The 15,781-nt window shown below is 42.8% G+C and overlaps 1 protein-coding gene across 1 annotated transcript in view; it reads left to right on the forward strand.

Annotated features, from left to right (window-relative positions):
• pdcd6 (programmed cell death 6) overlaps positions 1-15,200 on the forward strand; it is a 31,700-nt gene extending 16,500 nt beyond the window's left edge. The window contains exons 3-6 of the mRNA XM_080752310.1: positions 7,062-7,106; positions 8,804-8,962; positions 12,474-12,583; positions 14,169-15,200. Coding sequence (XP_080608436.1) covers positions 7,062-7,106; positions 8,804-8,962; positions 12,474-12,583; positions 14,169-14,267 — 413 coding nt within the window. The 3' untranslated portion in view covers positions 14,268-15,200. The remainder of the gene's footprint in view (positions 1-7,061; positions 7,107-8,803; positions 8,963-12,473; positions 12,584-14,168) is intronic.
• The last annotated feature ends 581 nt before the right edge of the window (positions 15,201-15,781 follow it).

Below are 15,781 nucleotides of genomic sequence, written 5' to 3' on the forward strand. Positions count from 1 at the left end.
TTCCCGCCGGGGGACGCTGTGGGCACTGGGGGCGTGTTCCTCCCTCCGCATCATCAGCGCCCACACCCTAGGTGGGGTTGGCGATAGGGCCTTTCTGTGTGGAGTTTGCATGTTCTCCCCGTGTCTCCTAGGGTTGATACCCTCACAAAAACATGCAGTAATCCTGGTCTCAATAATGCCTCCCCTTGCCAGCTGGGGCGCCTGATGGAGGGGAAAGGAACTGGTTGGAATAACGTGTTCCTTCCACGCACTACGTCCAAACCAGGGAAATCCCCACTGTCAGGTGAAAAGAAGCAACTTGGACTCCTCATGCATAGAAGGAAGCATGAGGTCAGTCCGTTGTCTCCCCAGGCGCGGCAGAGGGAGAGCAGAGCCCAGGATTACATAGGCAATTGGCACTGGGTGAAAATGGGGGGGACTACCCTCCATTCTGACATGTCTCCATTCCGAAATTGACTTCTTATTGTCAGAGTGGCAACAATTCCATAGAGGTTAAGGTTGGGGTTAGGGTTAGGGATAGGGTTAGGGTTAGTGTCGGAAAGGAGACATGTCGGAATGGAGAAGTGTAAATCGGGAATTTGTGAATCATGACAGGCTTAGTGCATGCATGCATGTACATTTCAAGGCTGCTTAACAGCACCTCTCTGGTCACCCAGCAGTACTCAGGCTACATACAGACAGACAGACACGCATACACACACGGCCACAATACTGTATAAGTGACCACCGTTCAAAAACTGTTAAACAAAAGTAACAAAAAAGCCCATTGCAATTAGAGATGTAAAGTCTTAGTAGGACAACAGATGAAGCTTTACTTTACACAATGAGGTTTATTGATCATAATGGTTGGTGATAATGATGAGTTAAGGCGCTGATGATGATGATGATGATGGTAATGATGATGATGATGGTAATGATGTGTTCACCAGTGTACACTGGCCTGACTTTACACAGTTTTCTTTTCCATGATGCCAAGGTCAAACTGTTACACAGAGCGTTAGGAATTCTGACAGGAGCTTGAGTGTGTGTGTGTGTGTGTGTGTGTGTGTGTGTGTGTGTGTGTGTGTGTGTGTGTGTGTGTGTGTGTGTGTGTGTGTGTGTGTGTGTGTGTGTGTGTGTGTGTGTGTGTGTGTGTGTGTGTGTGTGTATGTTTTGATTAAAATCTGTGTTTGCTTTGTGAGGTTGTGTGTGTGAGAGAGAGTACACATGGTTTACTCAAATTTGTGATTGACTTGTGAGGTGTGTGGTGAGATATGTAGGCCTATGTTTGCATCCATTTAATATATGTGCAAATAATATATGTATACGTGTGCATATGTGTCCAGTCCTGTCCACATTGAGAGTGTGTGTGTGTGTGTGTGTGTGTGTGTGTGTGTGTGTGTGTGTGTGTGTGTGTGTGTGTGTGTGTGTGTGTGTGTGTGTGTGTGTGTGTGTGTGTGTGTGTGTGTGTGCGTGCGTGCGTGCGTGTGCGCGTGCGTGTGTGAGCCCACATATGTCTCACTGAGCCCTTGCAGTGAGCTGGTGGTGTGTATACTACGCGGTCAGTCACCCTGTTTTTCCACATGACTGCCTCGCTTTCTCACCTCCTTTCCTCCTCCTTTCCTTTCTTCATCCCTCCCTTCCCCTCCCTCCCTCAATCACTCTGCACTACCACTGGGAGTTGGCCTCAGCACTGAGAGAGCCCAGTGTACCGCTGGACAGTGGTGCCTTGTCACACTTGGTGGTCACTGGTCTCACACACACACACACACACACACACACACACACACACACACACACACACACACACACACACACACACACACACACACACACACACACACAGCCTGACTGATCACCTCTGGGTAGCCACATTCAGTCTGGTATACATTGTTGACCTCCACAACTATTTGTGTGTGTGTGTGTGTGTGTGTGTGTGTGTGTGTGTGTGTGTGTGTGTGTGTGTGTGTGTGTGTGTGTGTGTGTGTGTGTGTGTGTGTGTGTGTGTGTGTGTGTGTGTGTGTGTGTGTGTGTGTAAGTTGACAGGATCTACCACATTACTGCTGCATTGGTGTGAAAATAAGATTTTCCTGTTATTTTCATGGTACTTCTGGTTTATTTGCACAGGATTGACGAGAGGCAGGAAAGAGTGTGCCTGGGGGCCGGGGGGTGATTCGACCCCAGAACCTTGCAGTTGCATGAGCTGTATTTCAAAACAACTTATCTAGTGCATCTGTCTTTCACATGGGAAGCTCATAATTATGGTCGAAATTAGGTGTACATTGTATACTTTTCCGACTATAGATTATTATGACTATGATATGATTTAGACCTGAAAACTAACCAAGGACCGAATATTATAAATGATTTATTCCACTGTGGATCAAATGAATAGTATTCTTTTTTCAGTGTTCTCACTTGGCCACTTCATCAAAAAGAACCTGGTGTGCCTGGTTGTTTATCAAGAAGAAAACCAATTTCATAAATTCAGGTCTGCGTACCATGGCAGCGTATCAAGTGTTCTTTTAATACGGCCAAGAATCAAACACTTGGCGCATCCATGGCTATCTTTGATGTAGCTTGAATTGTGTTGCACGGTGGGGGCCTGGGGGGCGTCATCAGTGCAATACACGGGAAGGTTCGCTCTACTCAATTAGGCAGTTTCTTCTTTTAAACGGTATCAAAGTTCTTTGGTTGCAGGATCAGGTATTTAAGCCATCATCAGTGTAACACCATGTTACACTGATGATGGCTTAGAGCCGAAACGCGTCTGTGATTGATCGACTGCTGCTGCTGCCTCTGAAATAAAAAAGACTTAAAAAGTGAGTGCGGGTTATACCTTCCTACGGGCGTCATCAGTGCCCATACCCTAGGTGGGGTTGGCAAAAGGGAGTTTGCATCTTCTCTAGGGATGCGGTATCGGTACTCGTGGTATCGGTACTCCCCCCGATACCGGCCTATTTTGCGGTATCAGTACTCGTCCGATACTGCTCACAAAGCGCCCGAGTACCCTGTGTATCAAGTATCAAAAGTAAAAATACAAAATGTTTGAGCATAGCAGATCTAGAAGATCATGCACAGTACAGGAATTTCCATGGGCTAAACCTGAAAAAAAAAGTGAAATGTGTGGCAGTTGTGCCATGTTCTGGGAAAGCAATGCAATTTAAAGTGTTATATACAGCCAGAAAGTGAGGAACATCTGATAAAAAAAAAAAAAAAAAAAAAAACGTAATTTAAAGACATTTTGTATTATTAATTGTACTCGTATCGGTACTCGGTATCGGCGAGTACTCAAAATGAAGTACTCATACTTGTACTCGGTCAGCAAAAAAGTGGTATTGGGACATCCCTACTCCCCATATCTCCTAGGGTAGGTACCCTCACAAAAAACATGCAGTAATCCTCTATACTGCCTCCCTCTGACTAGCCGGGGCGTCTGATGGAGGGGAAAGGAACTGGTTGGAATAACGTGTTCATTCCACGTGCTATGTCCAACTGGGGAAACTCCCCCTTTCAGGTGAAAAGAAGCGACTTGGACTCTTGCATAGAAGGAAGCATGAGGTCAGTCCGTTGTCTCCCCAGGTTGGCAGAGGGAGTGTAGCGCCCAGGATTTCATCATTAGATAATTGACACTGGGTGAAAAATGGGGTTACAAAATCGTGGGATAAAAACATCTGGGGGGAAAAAAAAATGTATGTATGTATGTACCGGTATGTGTATGTGTGTGTGTGTGTGTGTGTGTGTGTGTGTGTGTGTGTGTGTGTGTGTGTGTGTGTGTGTATATATGTATGTATATATATATATATATATATATATATATATATATATATATATATATATATATATATATATTGTGTTGCTAATGCGAAAAAACAAGTAATGGTGACAAGAAGAGAAACTGGTTCCACATTACAACAAAAAGAGATGTTTGAAACATCTTTGCAGAAACACTTTTATGGTCTACAGAATCGATGCACTTACATGACAGTGTCTTAGGTCAGTGAAAGTAGAGTAGCTAGTTCAAGTTACTGCAGCAAAAACTCTTCCCCCCCATCCCTTCTATTTCTCTTTCTCTCTGTCTCTCTCTGTGTGTGTCTGTCTGTCAGTCTGTCTGTCTGATAATGTGGTGTGGTGAGTCAGCAGGGTTTTAGGTGCCAGGGTTAATCTTAATAACTGTTCTGCTGCTGTAGACGGCGCTCACCGTCATTGAAAGGGTTAATACCATGGCGCCGTTGACGGTGAGGACTGTCAATCTTACTGTATATACAGTAAAGATATTATTACTTACTGTACGTAGCTCCGGTCCCGCCCGCATCGGTAATGTCCGCGATTTGTTTACAACGCACGTCGGGCGTGCACGCGAAGTTAACGTCCTCCATAGTAAATCCATTGAGAGGCCCATAAAGAGACCTCATTTTCTCCAAAAGGGACATTCTTATACAAAGGATGGTCTCCACTCTCCAGTACTGTACACAAACGCTGGGCATGTTCTCTTCTGGGCTCACACTGTCATGTGACTAGATGACGTAATCGTTGCCGTCAAGTGATAATCCAAAAAAACTAAAACAACCCCCTTCCAGCCCTTCAAAATAATAGCGGCGGCCTATGGAGGAAACGGCGTGGCACCGAGGCACCAAGCAACCTTCAGATTAAGAGGCACTATTAGTGTTAACATCCTGCAGTGCGAGAGTGCGGCATGCTGTGAAGTGCTAACCTTAATAACTGTTTTTGCTTTGAGATAAGGTGGTTCAATTGGCCACGACTGCTTTCAATTGTCCCATTTTCACTTCGCTTTTCTCCCCATTCCCATTATAGTCAGATATCACAATGGTGAAATTGAAGTGAAAAAAAAAGAAAAGAAAAAAAAGAATATGTGTGTGTGTGTATATATATATATATATATACTGTGTGTATATATATATATATATATATATATATATATATATACGCACGCGCACGCACACACACACACACACACACACACACACACACACACACACACACACACACACACACACACACAGTGTATATGTCACGGTTTGATAGAGAAACAGTACGGTCGAGAAACGGAGCACTCGTCGTGCGGCACAGGGCGGAACAAGCGGTCGCCACAACAACGTCCTCCAGGCGGAGCCGCTCGATTGTCCACGACATTGCAAGCGGCGCGAAGGCCAGCGGACCTTGGTCCTGCTCTTCGCCCCCGAGCGCCGCAGGCGCGAGTGGCCGCGAAGTTACGAAGATAAACGCCCTGTCCAAGTGACTACAATGGAGCGTTCCCTAGCTCATAGTAAGCTAATGGCTAAACACTGCCGAGCTAGGCTAGTAAATAAAGAAAGACAGTCGCAAACGAGTGACGTCAGTGCCTTCACTAGTGAATGGCTGTCGTCGCCATCTGGTGGTGATTGGTGTGTGGTGAACGACAAAACAAGCGCTCTTACAATGAACGTACTGAGTTACCCAAACATACTGTAACATATATATATAGAGTTGTTCAGCCCATGAAGTTCATGGAGATGTTTTTGTTTTTGTTGCATTCCTAACCCAATAATTTGATTACTCAGATAAGAGTCTCTATGGAGACTCCGCCAGTCAGTCATGGTATAAACCTAAGTTGTGAACTTATTGTCTCATAAAGGACAAGTACACTACACCTAATGTGAAGTATAATTTAAGAAAAAGTCAACGATCTCTGTGTGCACAAGTATGGTCAGGAACATTACCATTAGCTCTGGAGACAGGCAGGTTTAATGCCACTCCAGAGGAATAGAGATTCTGTTTGTTTTGTGAACTTGGTGAAATTGAAAATGAGATTAACTTTTTTTTGCCCTAAATATGTTGATATAAGAGAGATATCTGTTGAGACGTCTTCTATCTGTGGCGATTTCCTTGAGTTAGATGATTATGAAAAACATGTTTTGTTTTGTTAAAGGAGCTTTACACTTTTGTGGCAGATTGTATTTTTTAAGCTTGGGACTGAACACTGAAGACAGAACACTATGTATAATTCTGAGTTGTAATTGAGTGTATGAATATAATGTAAAACATGTTGTAAGCTTAAACTGGTGTCTTATAAACCAGATGAGGGTTGGGCACTTGGGGCCCTATTTTCATCCATGCCTTACCCCTTATCCCTAAACTCTTTTGCTTTTTTTTACTATTTTGATAAACATTTTTAAAATATTTTAAATAGCTGATCTACAAGCTCACAACGTGTCAATGTAGATACGGCTATTTGAAGTATTTAAAATGTTTTTCAAAATAGTAAAAAAAAAAAAAAGCCTAATGAGTCTAGGGATAGGGGGTAAGGAATGGACGAAAATATACTGTATCTGTTGGTGTGCAGGACACGAAAAATAAACAAATCAATCTATCTAATCTAATCTATCTATCATCAAAATGATTGGCTTAGGAATGCCACAAAAACATCTCCATGAATCCAAGGCTTCATGTGGTGTATAATTGATAGGAAATAAATCATAGTGTGTGTGTGTGTGTGTGTGTGTGTGTGTGTGTGTGTGTTGGGGGGGGGGGGGGGGGGGGGGGGACTACTCATTACGTTCCCTGGAGCAATGGATCTATTTTAATGAATAATATGAAGATGTCAGTGTGGAGATTTACTGTAGCAACATATTCAGACTGTAACAACAATCAAAGGGAAAATAACATAACTTTTAACTGTAAAATCATTCTCATGAGTATGATTAGCAAATTGAGACTTGAACCATGGAGGTACATGGTTGGTGGATTTGTGTAACGTTTAGAGATAACGTGATAGTAGTATCACCTAACGTGATATTTGGGCCATAATCTTTGTAACAGCTTGCTTTCAAGTTAAACTACCAACTTTATTTTGGGCATGTCATTATATTGAAAAGTAGCTAAAATAACAGATCTACATGCTCACAATGGGTTACGACATGACACATTGTGGGCTTGGCTCTTTTTTAGTGTGACACTTCATTCGACAAAGTATAGGGCTTAAGTGTTAAACAGCAAAGCCCAGTCCTTGTTCCATGACTATTTGCCAGTCATGACTATTTCCTACTGCTGTGGTTTTCAACCAGTATCCTTCTCTCCCACAGGTACATGGACACCCTTCAACCCAGTGACGGTCCGCTCCATCATCTGTGAGTATCTACTGACATTCCAAACTGATCACCACACAACACAATGGACATTTGTCCCCCGTTTGTTTGTTTTTGCCCTCTCCATGGCGACCTACTCATTTCGGTTTGTGTTTGGGTAAACAAGTGGCAGACACAAACGTCTTGTAGACCACGTCAGCTCTCAGTTAAGTGGAAACTTGCAGCTATCAATACAACAAGGGTAACAAACTTTATAGTAAGAAAATGGGAGAGTCCAGTCTTGATTGTAAAGGCAGCTGTATATTACAATCGACGTTATATATTGATCTGTTTACAACTGAGCTGGCTATGGAGGACACTTCAGGCTACCAGCTGGATACTTTCAGGTGCCTCTTTATTAGGCCTGCCTGAGTGTGTTAAAAACTGCTAAAAGTATGCCACACTGTAACCACCAAGCCCCCAGAACGGCTTGTAAATATTGAAACATACAAGCACGAGCATAAGAGCACGCCGCTGGGGTCTACAATAGGGTTCAATGGACGTTGACGTCGTTCGTGATGTCATTGCATCTCGATGTCAAACAATTTGGCACAATTATGTGCCAATTTCCCCCAGAATGCACCTGGATTCAGCTACTTCCGCATGCTTCAAAACGCCACTGAAATGAATTGCTGGGGGCGGGGCTGTTCGGTCTCTATTTATATATATACTCTATGGTAACCACCCATGCAAATCAACTAAAACCCATTTCCGTAAACTTTCCATATTTAAATTAATTTCCCATTCGGAACATAAAAGAATCCTTTTGATCTACTGTAGTTTGTTTTGCTCTCTTCGCTTCTGGTGAGGCATTCCAATGCTTCTAACAAGCCATCAGCCTCCATACTTTTCTGTTATAAACAGCAGAAATATGCGAAACATATCTTTTCCCTGGGTCTCATAAGTGCTTTAATCCTCTTTCTTGTATTATTTGTGGAAATATAATCTGTGCACTAACTGTTCCTCGCTGTACCTTGCGGGACATCTGAATCTATTGTTCAATGGTCCCGCAGCCGCACAGCGAGTTTCCGGTGATAATGCTCCCTTTGTTGGGAGGTAATTGGACTGAATAGCAGGGGGAGCGAGATCAAGCATCAGCCTCTAGTCATAACACAGTTTCATCATGTGGGAGCGCACCGCGGTGTGAGGAGTGTCACAACAAAGATGTTTCTTTAGACCCCCAAAAGTAAAGGGGGGGGGGGAGAAATCACACCCAGTGTGAAGTGAGTGGTGCCTTTTACGTCCCACGAAGCTTGGCCAATGCCAAGCTCTGCGGGACGGACATACGGACAGACAGACATGCACACAAATCCAGATGTAGGAGCGGTTAGCACTGCTCAAAAACAAACAAAAGACGTGTCCCTCACTTTTACGTGTGCTAACATTTTCTGTGTTATGTGCCATTCCCACCGGGCAGGATAACTATAAAGATAACTAACTATATAACTATAAAGATAGATAACTATAAAGATAACTAACTATATCGTTCACCATTGTATTTTCTTTATACTCTGTGTGAACTCTTGACCACTTGACTTTTGACGATTTTTAAAACTATACTTTTATAGTTATAGTGCTCAACGTGAATGGAACTTATTAGAGGGAAAAGACTGAAGGAGGAAACGAAGAACATAAAAAGAATATTGTGTTGACCTCATTTGTGACCTCTCTCTCTCTCCCCTTTACTTTTTCTGTTCCAGCCATGTTTGACAGGGAGAACAAAGGCGGGGTGAATTTCAACGAGTTTGCCGGTGTGTGGAAGTACATCACAGACTGGCAGAACATCTTCAGGACCTACGACCGGGACAACTCGGGCTTCATCGACAAGAGTGAGCTCAAACAGGCGCTGACTGGATTCGGTGAGCAGCAGCAATGTAATGATGGTCTTTCACCTTTGATGTTTGATGGTGGAGGGCCTGTGAACGTCGTTGGTACTGTTCTCTATGTTGGTTCTACAAGGTCAGATGTGTCCTGTACCCAAGCCCTCCTGTGTGTTTGATAGAAGACTTGCAACCGTGATAGAACACAGTTGCAAGTTTTTTACTTAAAGCTATACTGTGTAAGTTGCTCAACTTGTGGTCAGTAGCTCTATAGCAAACCTCGGTCGCGTCCGCGTCTTTCGGCCGTTTTTCGGTTCTCACACCCCCGCGTCTGCCTCCACCTCGCCGAGATCTATCTTTTGAGGGGTCCCTGGTTGCTGTGCGTTCAGCCATTCCGGAGATACACTCCTTCACCCATGCTTACCGTGCACCCGAGTATAGAAACACACGGGAGACTACAAATATGGCAGCCCTAGCGACCCCACTCCAAGATGCGCTGTGATTGGCCGGCAGTGTATAACCCTCGCTGTGATTGGCCGGTAGTATGCTGACGTCATTTAGCCGCGAAAACCCGGCCCTGTCACTGCTAAGAAGAAAACATATAAAGAGAAGGCTTCAGAAGCTGAAAATAACGGAGTGGGGGTTCTAAAACTTTAGCGATTTAACAGTTAGGACCATTTTAAGATTTGTTTTACAAAAAAAGTTACATGGTATAACTTTAAATAAAAGTATCAATACTGCAATGTAGAAATATTCTGTTACAAAATAAAACTCCAGAATTAAAAAAGTATTTGAGTAAAAGTAAAAAGCATTGGTAACAAAATGTACTTGAAGTACCAAAAGTAGAAAGTACTTATTATGCAGAATGTCCCATTTCAATGGTTTAAAATGTCTAAAACTCTTCTGAAAATAGCAGACCTACAAGCTCACAATGTGTTGCATTGCGAGTAAAAGTACAATATTTGAAATCATGTTTGAACCATTCCTGTGTTGTGCATTTCCCCCTCTCTTGTCCCCACCTTGGATGCCAGGAGTTAAACTGGCTGTCTGGGAACTGGAAGGTTCCTGGTATGGTCCCCAGCTCCTTCATGTCAAAGTGTCCTTGAGCAAGACACTGAACCCCACCCTAACGCGAGGAGGAGATCTATCACAGGTTTGTGTACGGTCACGCCCCCCTAGTCACTGCGTCACCACGCTAGGGCATGTCACCACCCAGGAAGACAGGCTCGCGATGCAGAAGAGAGAAATCTTCAGACAGCACATAGTAACGGGTCGCACGTAAATAACAAATGAAACACTTCTTTGGTATTTTATGAAAATGTAGCTACACTAGCAGCTCTGCTCTAATGGATATCTTGAAAATGAAAATACATAAATTCCCCTGTGGCAGAATATCATATTTATTTACAGACAAATGATACAATCGCTATCGTTATAGAGTTTTACTTACCAAGAAGTGTTTAGTATACGTTTACCTCCCTTCTGCATCGTGAGCCTGTTGGTGACGCGTGACTGGGGGCGTGACTGTACACAAACCTGTGATAGATCTCCTCCTTGCCTCCCTAACTGCTCCCAGTGGTTGTGGGTGTGGGTGCCTCCATCATCGGTGTGTGAATGTATCTGGTTAATAGAACGCACACTGTAAAGTGCTTTGGATAAAGGCGCTATAAGAATCTAGACCAGTATTAAATGCAAATCATCTAGTTTGTGTCTCTGTGATCACCACCAAATTGCAGCTTCATCAATCACGTACAACCTCTAAAGGCTCAGGTGAAAATACTCATTAAATGGGTGAAAGCAGCTATTAAAAATAAAAGACTACTGCCCTTATTATGAGCTTCTTTTAAGCCTGTGGAAATAGGTCAGTGAAATGGATACACATGGTACTGATGGTTTTAAATGAGGTTGTCATAGCTACCTTAGTCTAACCGGTCCTAATATTCTACAGAACAGGGAGGAATGTATCCTTTGTTGCTGATAACAAATGTACTCGTAGAGATTAAGAAAGTGGTTGTTCATCACCTCACTGTCATTATGACTGATTGAATAGAATAATAATAACTATATACTAAAGTGCAATTCTGAGAAATTGCAAGTGTGGTCGCACAGTGCAAGCTGCAGAGAATCCACTGGGAAATTAATTCCGTCTTACCATTTATATTATATACCAGTAAGACTCCCTAATCGGGAGATAAGCGACCGTTGGTCGCTTATCTCCACAAATATCACAGCCTCCACCTCTCACGTCATACGGGCAGCCATAGTTACACCTGGAATGTTGAATCTCCATATATGGAGATAACCTACCCATCACACAAAGTCTGACCTCACCAGCCCATACCTGGGCATGGACGACTTATATCTCCATATACGGAGATGGCCATATATGGAGATACGATGACATCACAGAGTCCACAGCTGATGATGTGGCGTGATGTCATACAATACGCAAACAAGCCCTATATAAAGGGGCAATTCTCACCAGGGAAGAGAGCATTCCCCACTAGCTGAGTATCTTAAGATGGTTGGATGTGATGATAAGCCACAAATAGGCCAAAAGTTTGTTTTACCAATTATCAAGACATACGGGCAGTTGACAGTTTGCCATTGTTACTCATTGAAGTTGAATCTCCATCTGAATCCCTTTTATGCCCATATATGGAGATCCCTGCTCTGAGTATCTGACATCACTAATCCCTTTTATGCCCATATATGGAGATCCCTGCTCTGAGTATCTGACATCACTAATCCCTTTTATGCCCATATACAGTATGGAGATCCCTAACAGAATCCATTTTATGCCCATATATGGAGATACCTGCTCTGAGTATCTGACATCACTGTGATGTCACCTGTTTATGCCTAAATATGGAGATCCCTGCTCTGAGTATCTGACATCACTGCAATCTCACCTGTGATGTCACAGTGACACATCACCTCAGTATCTGTGATGTCACAGTGACACATCACCTCAGTATCAGGCGTTACACGTATACATTGAGCAGGGCAAAGGTGTGACGTGTGTGACGGACGGACGGACGGCCGGTGGAGGTTTTCATAGTAAACTGCTCCCTGACGGTCGCAATAATATATATGTATATGTCAAGTGAAGCATGACCAATCCTGTCTGATTGGACATTATATTGTTCAACCCACATAACTTCAGTGAAAAGGTTAACAAAAACAGGTTCACTCCAGCTGGCAAAAAGTTCTCGGACCAAGAACAATAGTGTGTTGCCTATATCAACCACACTAATAATGATAATTCATCTGCATTTTTTGGGTGGCAGATGTTTACGCTCGACCCTTGATATGTTTTTATAGGCACAGTGTGTCTGACTGTCCGTCCTTTTGTGCGCTTGTCCATAACTAATCTTGCAAACTGCTGGACCTTCACTTAATTTAAAGATCAGATGATTGAGTAGATTTTTTTTTTAGTTTAGTGGTAAAAATAGAACATTGTCTTACACTGATGGGTGTTGTATTCATTGATGTATTGGTGGTTGCTCTAATAGTGAAGTATTCTAACATTGTATTTTGTCCTCTCTAGGGTACCGTCTGTCAGATCAGTTCTATGCAACACTGATAGAGAAGTTTGATCGCCAGAGGAAGCAACAAGTTGCTTTTGATGACTTCATCCAGTGTTGTATTGTACTACAGGTAACACACACTGATTCACTGCCACTGGTGTGGATGTAGTGGCGTAGAAGTATCAAAAATGCATATCAATTTACGGCATTATTTTACCTGCATGTGATTTTGTAAGGATGGCCTCAGTACACTGCTGTTAGGGTGTGTTTTCATTTATTTTATTTTATTACACAGCACAGACAGTCTTTAAAAAAGAAAATAATTTGAGCACAGCTGTCTTTTCTGAGCAACTTCAATACAGATTTCAATTGGGTATATGCATATACGCCATTTTGTTAGTATCATCAGGTGTTACTGATGATACTAATTAAGGCTCTGTTTGATTTATTGTACAGTGGTTCTTTAATTTCAAGGACCCCCATAAACTGTACAAATGGAATCAATTCCATTCCATTTGTACACTCAGAGTTACACACCTGTATGGGGACATTTAGAACCCACTCAAGGACACTTTGAGACCCACTGGTTTAGCAGAGTGTTTCCAATGAGCCAACATTCACAATATCAGCACCCTGACTCTGTTTGACCAGAATGGAACAGACCCTTCATTAGTATCATTGGTAACACCTGTGAAGGAAGTCGAAAGACACCCGGAAGTAGAACAAAATGGCGTATGTGCATATACCCTATTCTGTTTTATTACAGTGCCAAATCATAAGTTTACTCGAGACACTTTACATATAGACTGATTTCCTGAGCACTCCCCTGTGGAGCGTTTCGCCATTACTGCCGGTGCAACCAGGGAAATCAATACAAAACAGGCTGCATGCTAACATTAGGAGTGAGTAGCCAACTAAAAGTTTCCAAAACCTGCTGTGATGTTCTTTGTGGGAACAAAGTCCTTTAGGTTGATATTTTGTTTCCACTTCTGGCAAAGATCTTAGTAAAGCCCTTTGCACACAGGCGCGTTTAACCGCACGGATAAAACGGACAATATAATTTTTTGAAAAGAAAACAATGATTCTCTATGACCTCATGCACACCGGCTCCGAATTAGCCGTGCGACGAGTGGCTGCCGCTGTGCGTTTTTTTCTCGATCGAAACCAGTTCGATTCGTGCGTCTTGTCGCATGCGGTAAAAAACTCATCACTCCTTTTATGACTCCTTTTTGGATCCGCAGCGCCGATTCCGCACAGCCTTGCACACCAAATCCAATGCGTTTTATTCATGCCGCAAACGAAAAAAACGCAACTGTCCTGTGTGCAAAGGGCTTAACTCCTCGTCCAGCGTATCAACAGACTAGAGTGACACCGCCCTGAGTGCTCAGGAAAACTGTCTATAGTGTGGAGCAGAGGCCCAGTGTTTTCCCTCCCAGCAAAGAATATGGCAACATTGCAAAGAAAAACTCCGCCCAACTGTCTTGAACATTATCTTTCAAAAACTATTTTCAAAAAACATTATCGTAAATAGCAATGTGTTGCATTGTGTGCATGTAGATGGCCATTCTTTGCCATGTTGCACCACCGATGTATGAGGAAGAACAAAACTGGGCCTAAAAGAAGTAGTTGAATATGAGAATATACATATTTGTTTTAGCAACGGGTGTATATTCATAGTACATATAATTAATTTTCCAACATTTCAATTTCCACAGAGGTTGACCGACGTGTTCAGGAGATACGACACGGACCAGGACGGTTGGATACAGGTGTCTTATGAACAGTATCTATCCATGGTCTTCAACGTTGTATAACGCACACACACTACACACACTCTCTCTCTCACACACACACACACACACACACACACACACACACACACACACACACACGTAAATGCACACACAGGCCAACATACGTACATAGAAGAGCACAACTGGACACAACCGTGCCAAAATCCACTGATGCTTCCCACCCAGACACTCCCTCATCATGGTGGACACACTACAAGGTGTCTGCTGGGGAAATGTCGTAGCGTTTGTACAACAAACGACCACATGTGGAGCGACCTCTGCATGGTGGGGACTCTGGGATTGGGCATGCACCGTGTGGGATACATGGACTTTAACCCCTTCATGTGTGTGTGTGTGAGTGTCTTGTCTGTCAGTCTTAAGCCAAAGTTATGCTCCGTCGTGCGATGGTGTCGCACGCCGTGAACGGCCCGGGAATAGCAAGCCTACAAACTCACAACGCGTCGCAGAGCTTGTAGGCCGGCTGTTCTCGGCAAGCGACACTGTTGCGCGCCGAAACATAAACCAGGCTTTAGTTTGTCTGTTAGTTAATGTTCATGCAATTCGTTTGATGTCTTAATGATAATTATACTAATAATACAAAAAAGGCCTGAGCATGCGTGCTGGAGGTAGTAAAAACGGTATGCATTGTAAATACCATTGAGGACAAGACATTGTTGCATGCTGTCCAGGGGGAATTCATCCCACGTCTTCCGCGTTGAAGCATGCTTTCTATTTATCTGTCTTTTCCTCAGACCTGTTTTGCCAAGCCATGTAACATGTTTACAAAATACTGTGAAAGCAGGACGATGACCTGCTTTGAGATTCACTGACATGCCAGCTTACATGCCATATTTGTACAAAATTATTTTTAACTTTGCCAATCTAAATGTTAGAGCTTATTATTTTACGTAGAAGATAAGCATACGCCTTTGTATGGCTTATTTTTTTGTGCATGATGCCTTAAGATCTGTATAAAAAAAAAACAACGCAAGAGGAATCTCTTTTATTAAAAAAGAAAACATGAAAACCGTTTGCTGTGATGACTTATGTGTAAAATGAAATGTTATGTTTAAAATGAATGGGGCACTAGGGGCACCTCGACATAAAATTGGATTTTTGTAAAATGATAAAAATGTGAATATCTGCCAAATTACAATAAAGTATACATGAAAATGACATGCTTCAACAATCCACAAATAAGGTCTAATATTTCTACAATTGCTACAAAACCCTTATACATCACTTTGGGGTTGAAGGATAAAATTAAGTCTGATAATTATGTACCGTGCATGTTCACATCATGTATACTTTCTTTTACTTAAAACCATTTAAAATAGCCAATTTTACATCGAGGAGCCCAGATGTCCTTCCTTATGGCCACCTGACCTGTATTCAAAATTCAAAATGAATTACCAAATGACTCAGTATTGCCCCCTGCTGTGTGCCTGGAACCCTACAACACCAGTCATCACAACAGTACTGCGCCTTTCCTTCTGATTCTACATGCACGTATCCATTAGCGGGACACACAACCC

This window comes from Nannobrachium achirus, assembly GCF_963921795.1.
Source record: "Nannobrachium achirus genome assembly, chromosome: 21".
NCBI lineage: Eukaryota > Metazoa > Chordata > Actinopteri > Myctophiformes > Myctophidae > Nannobrachium > Nannobrachium achirus.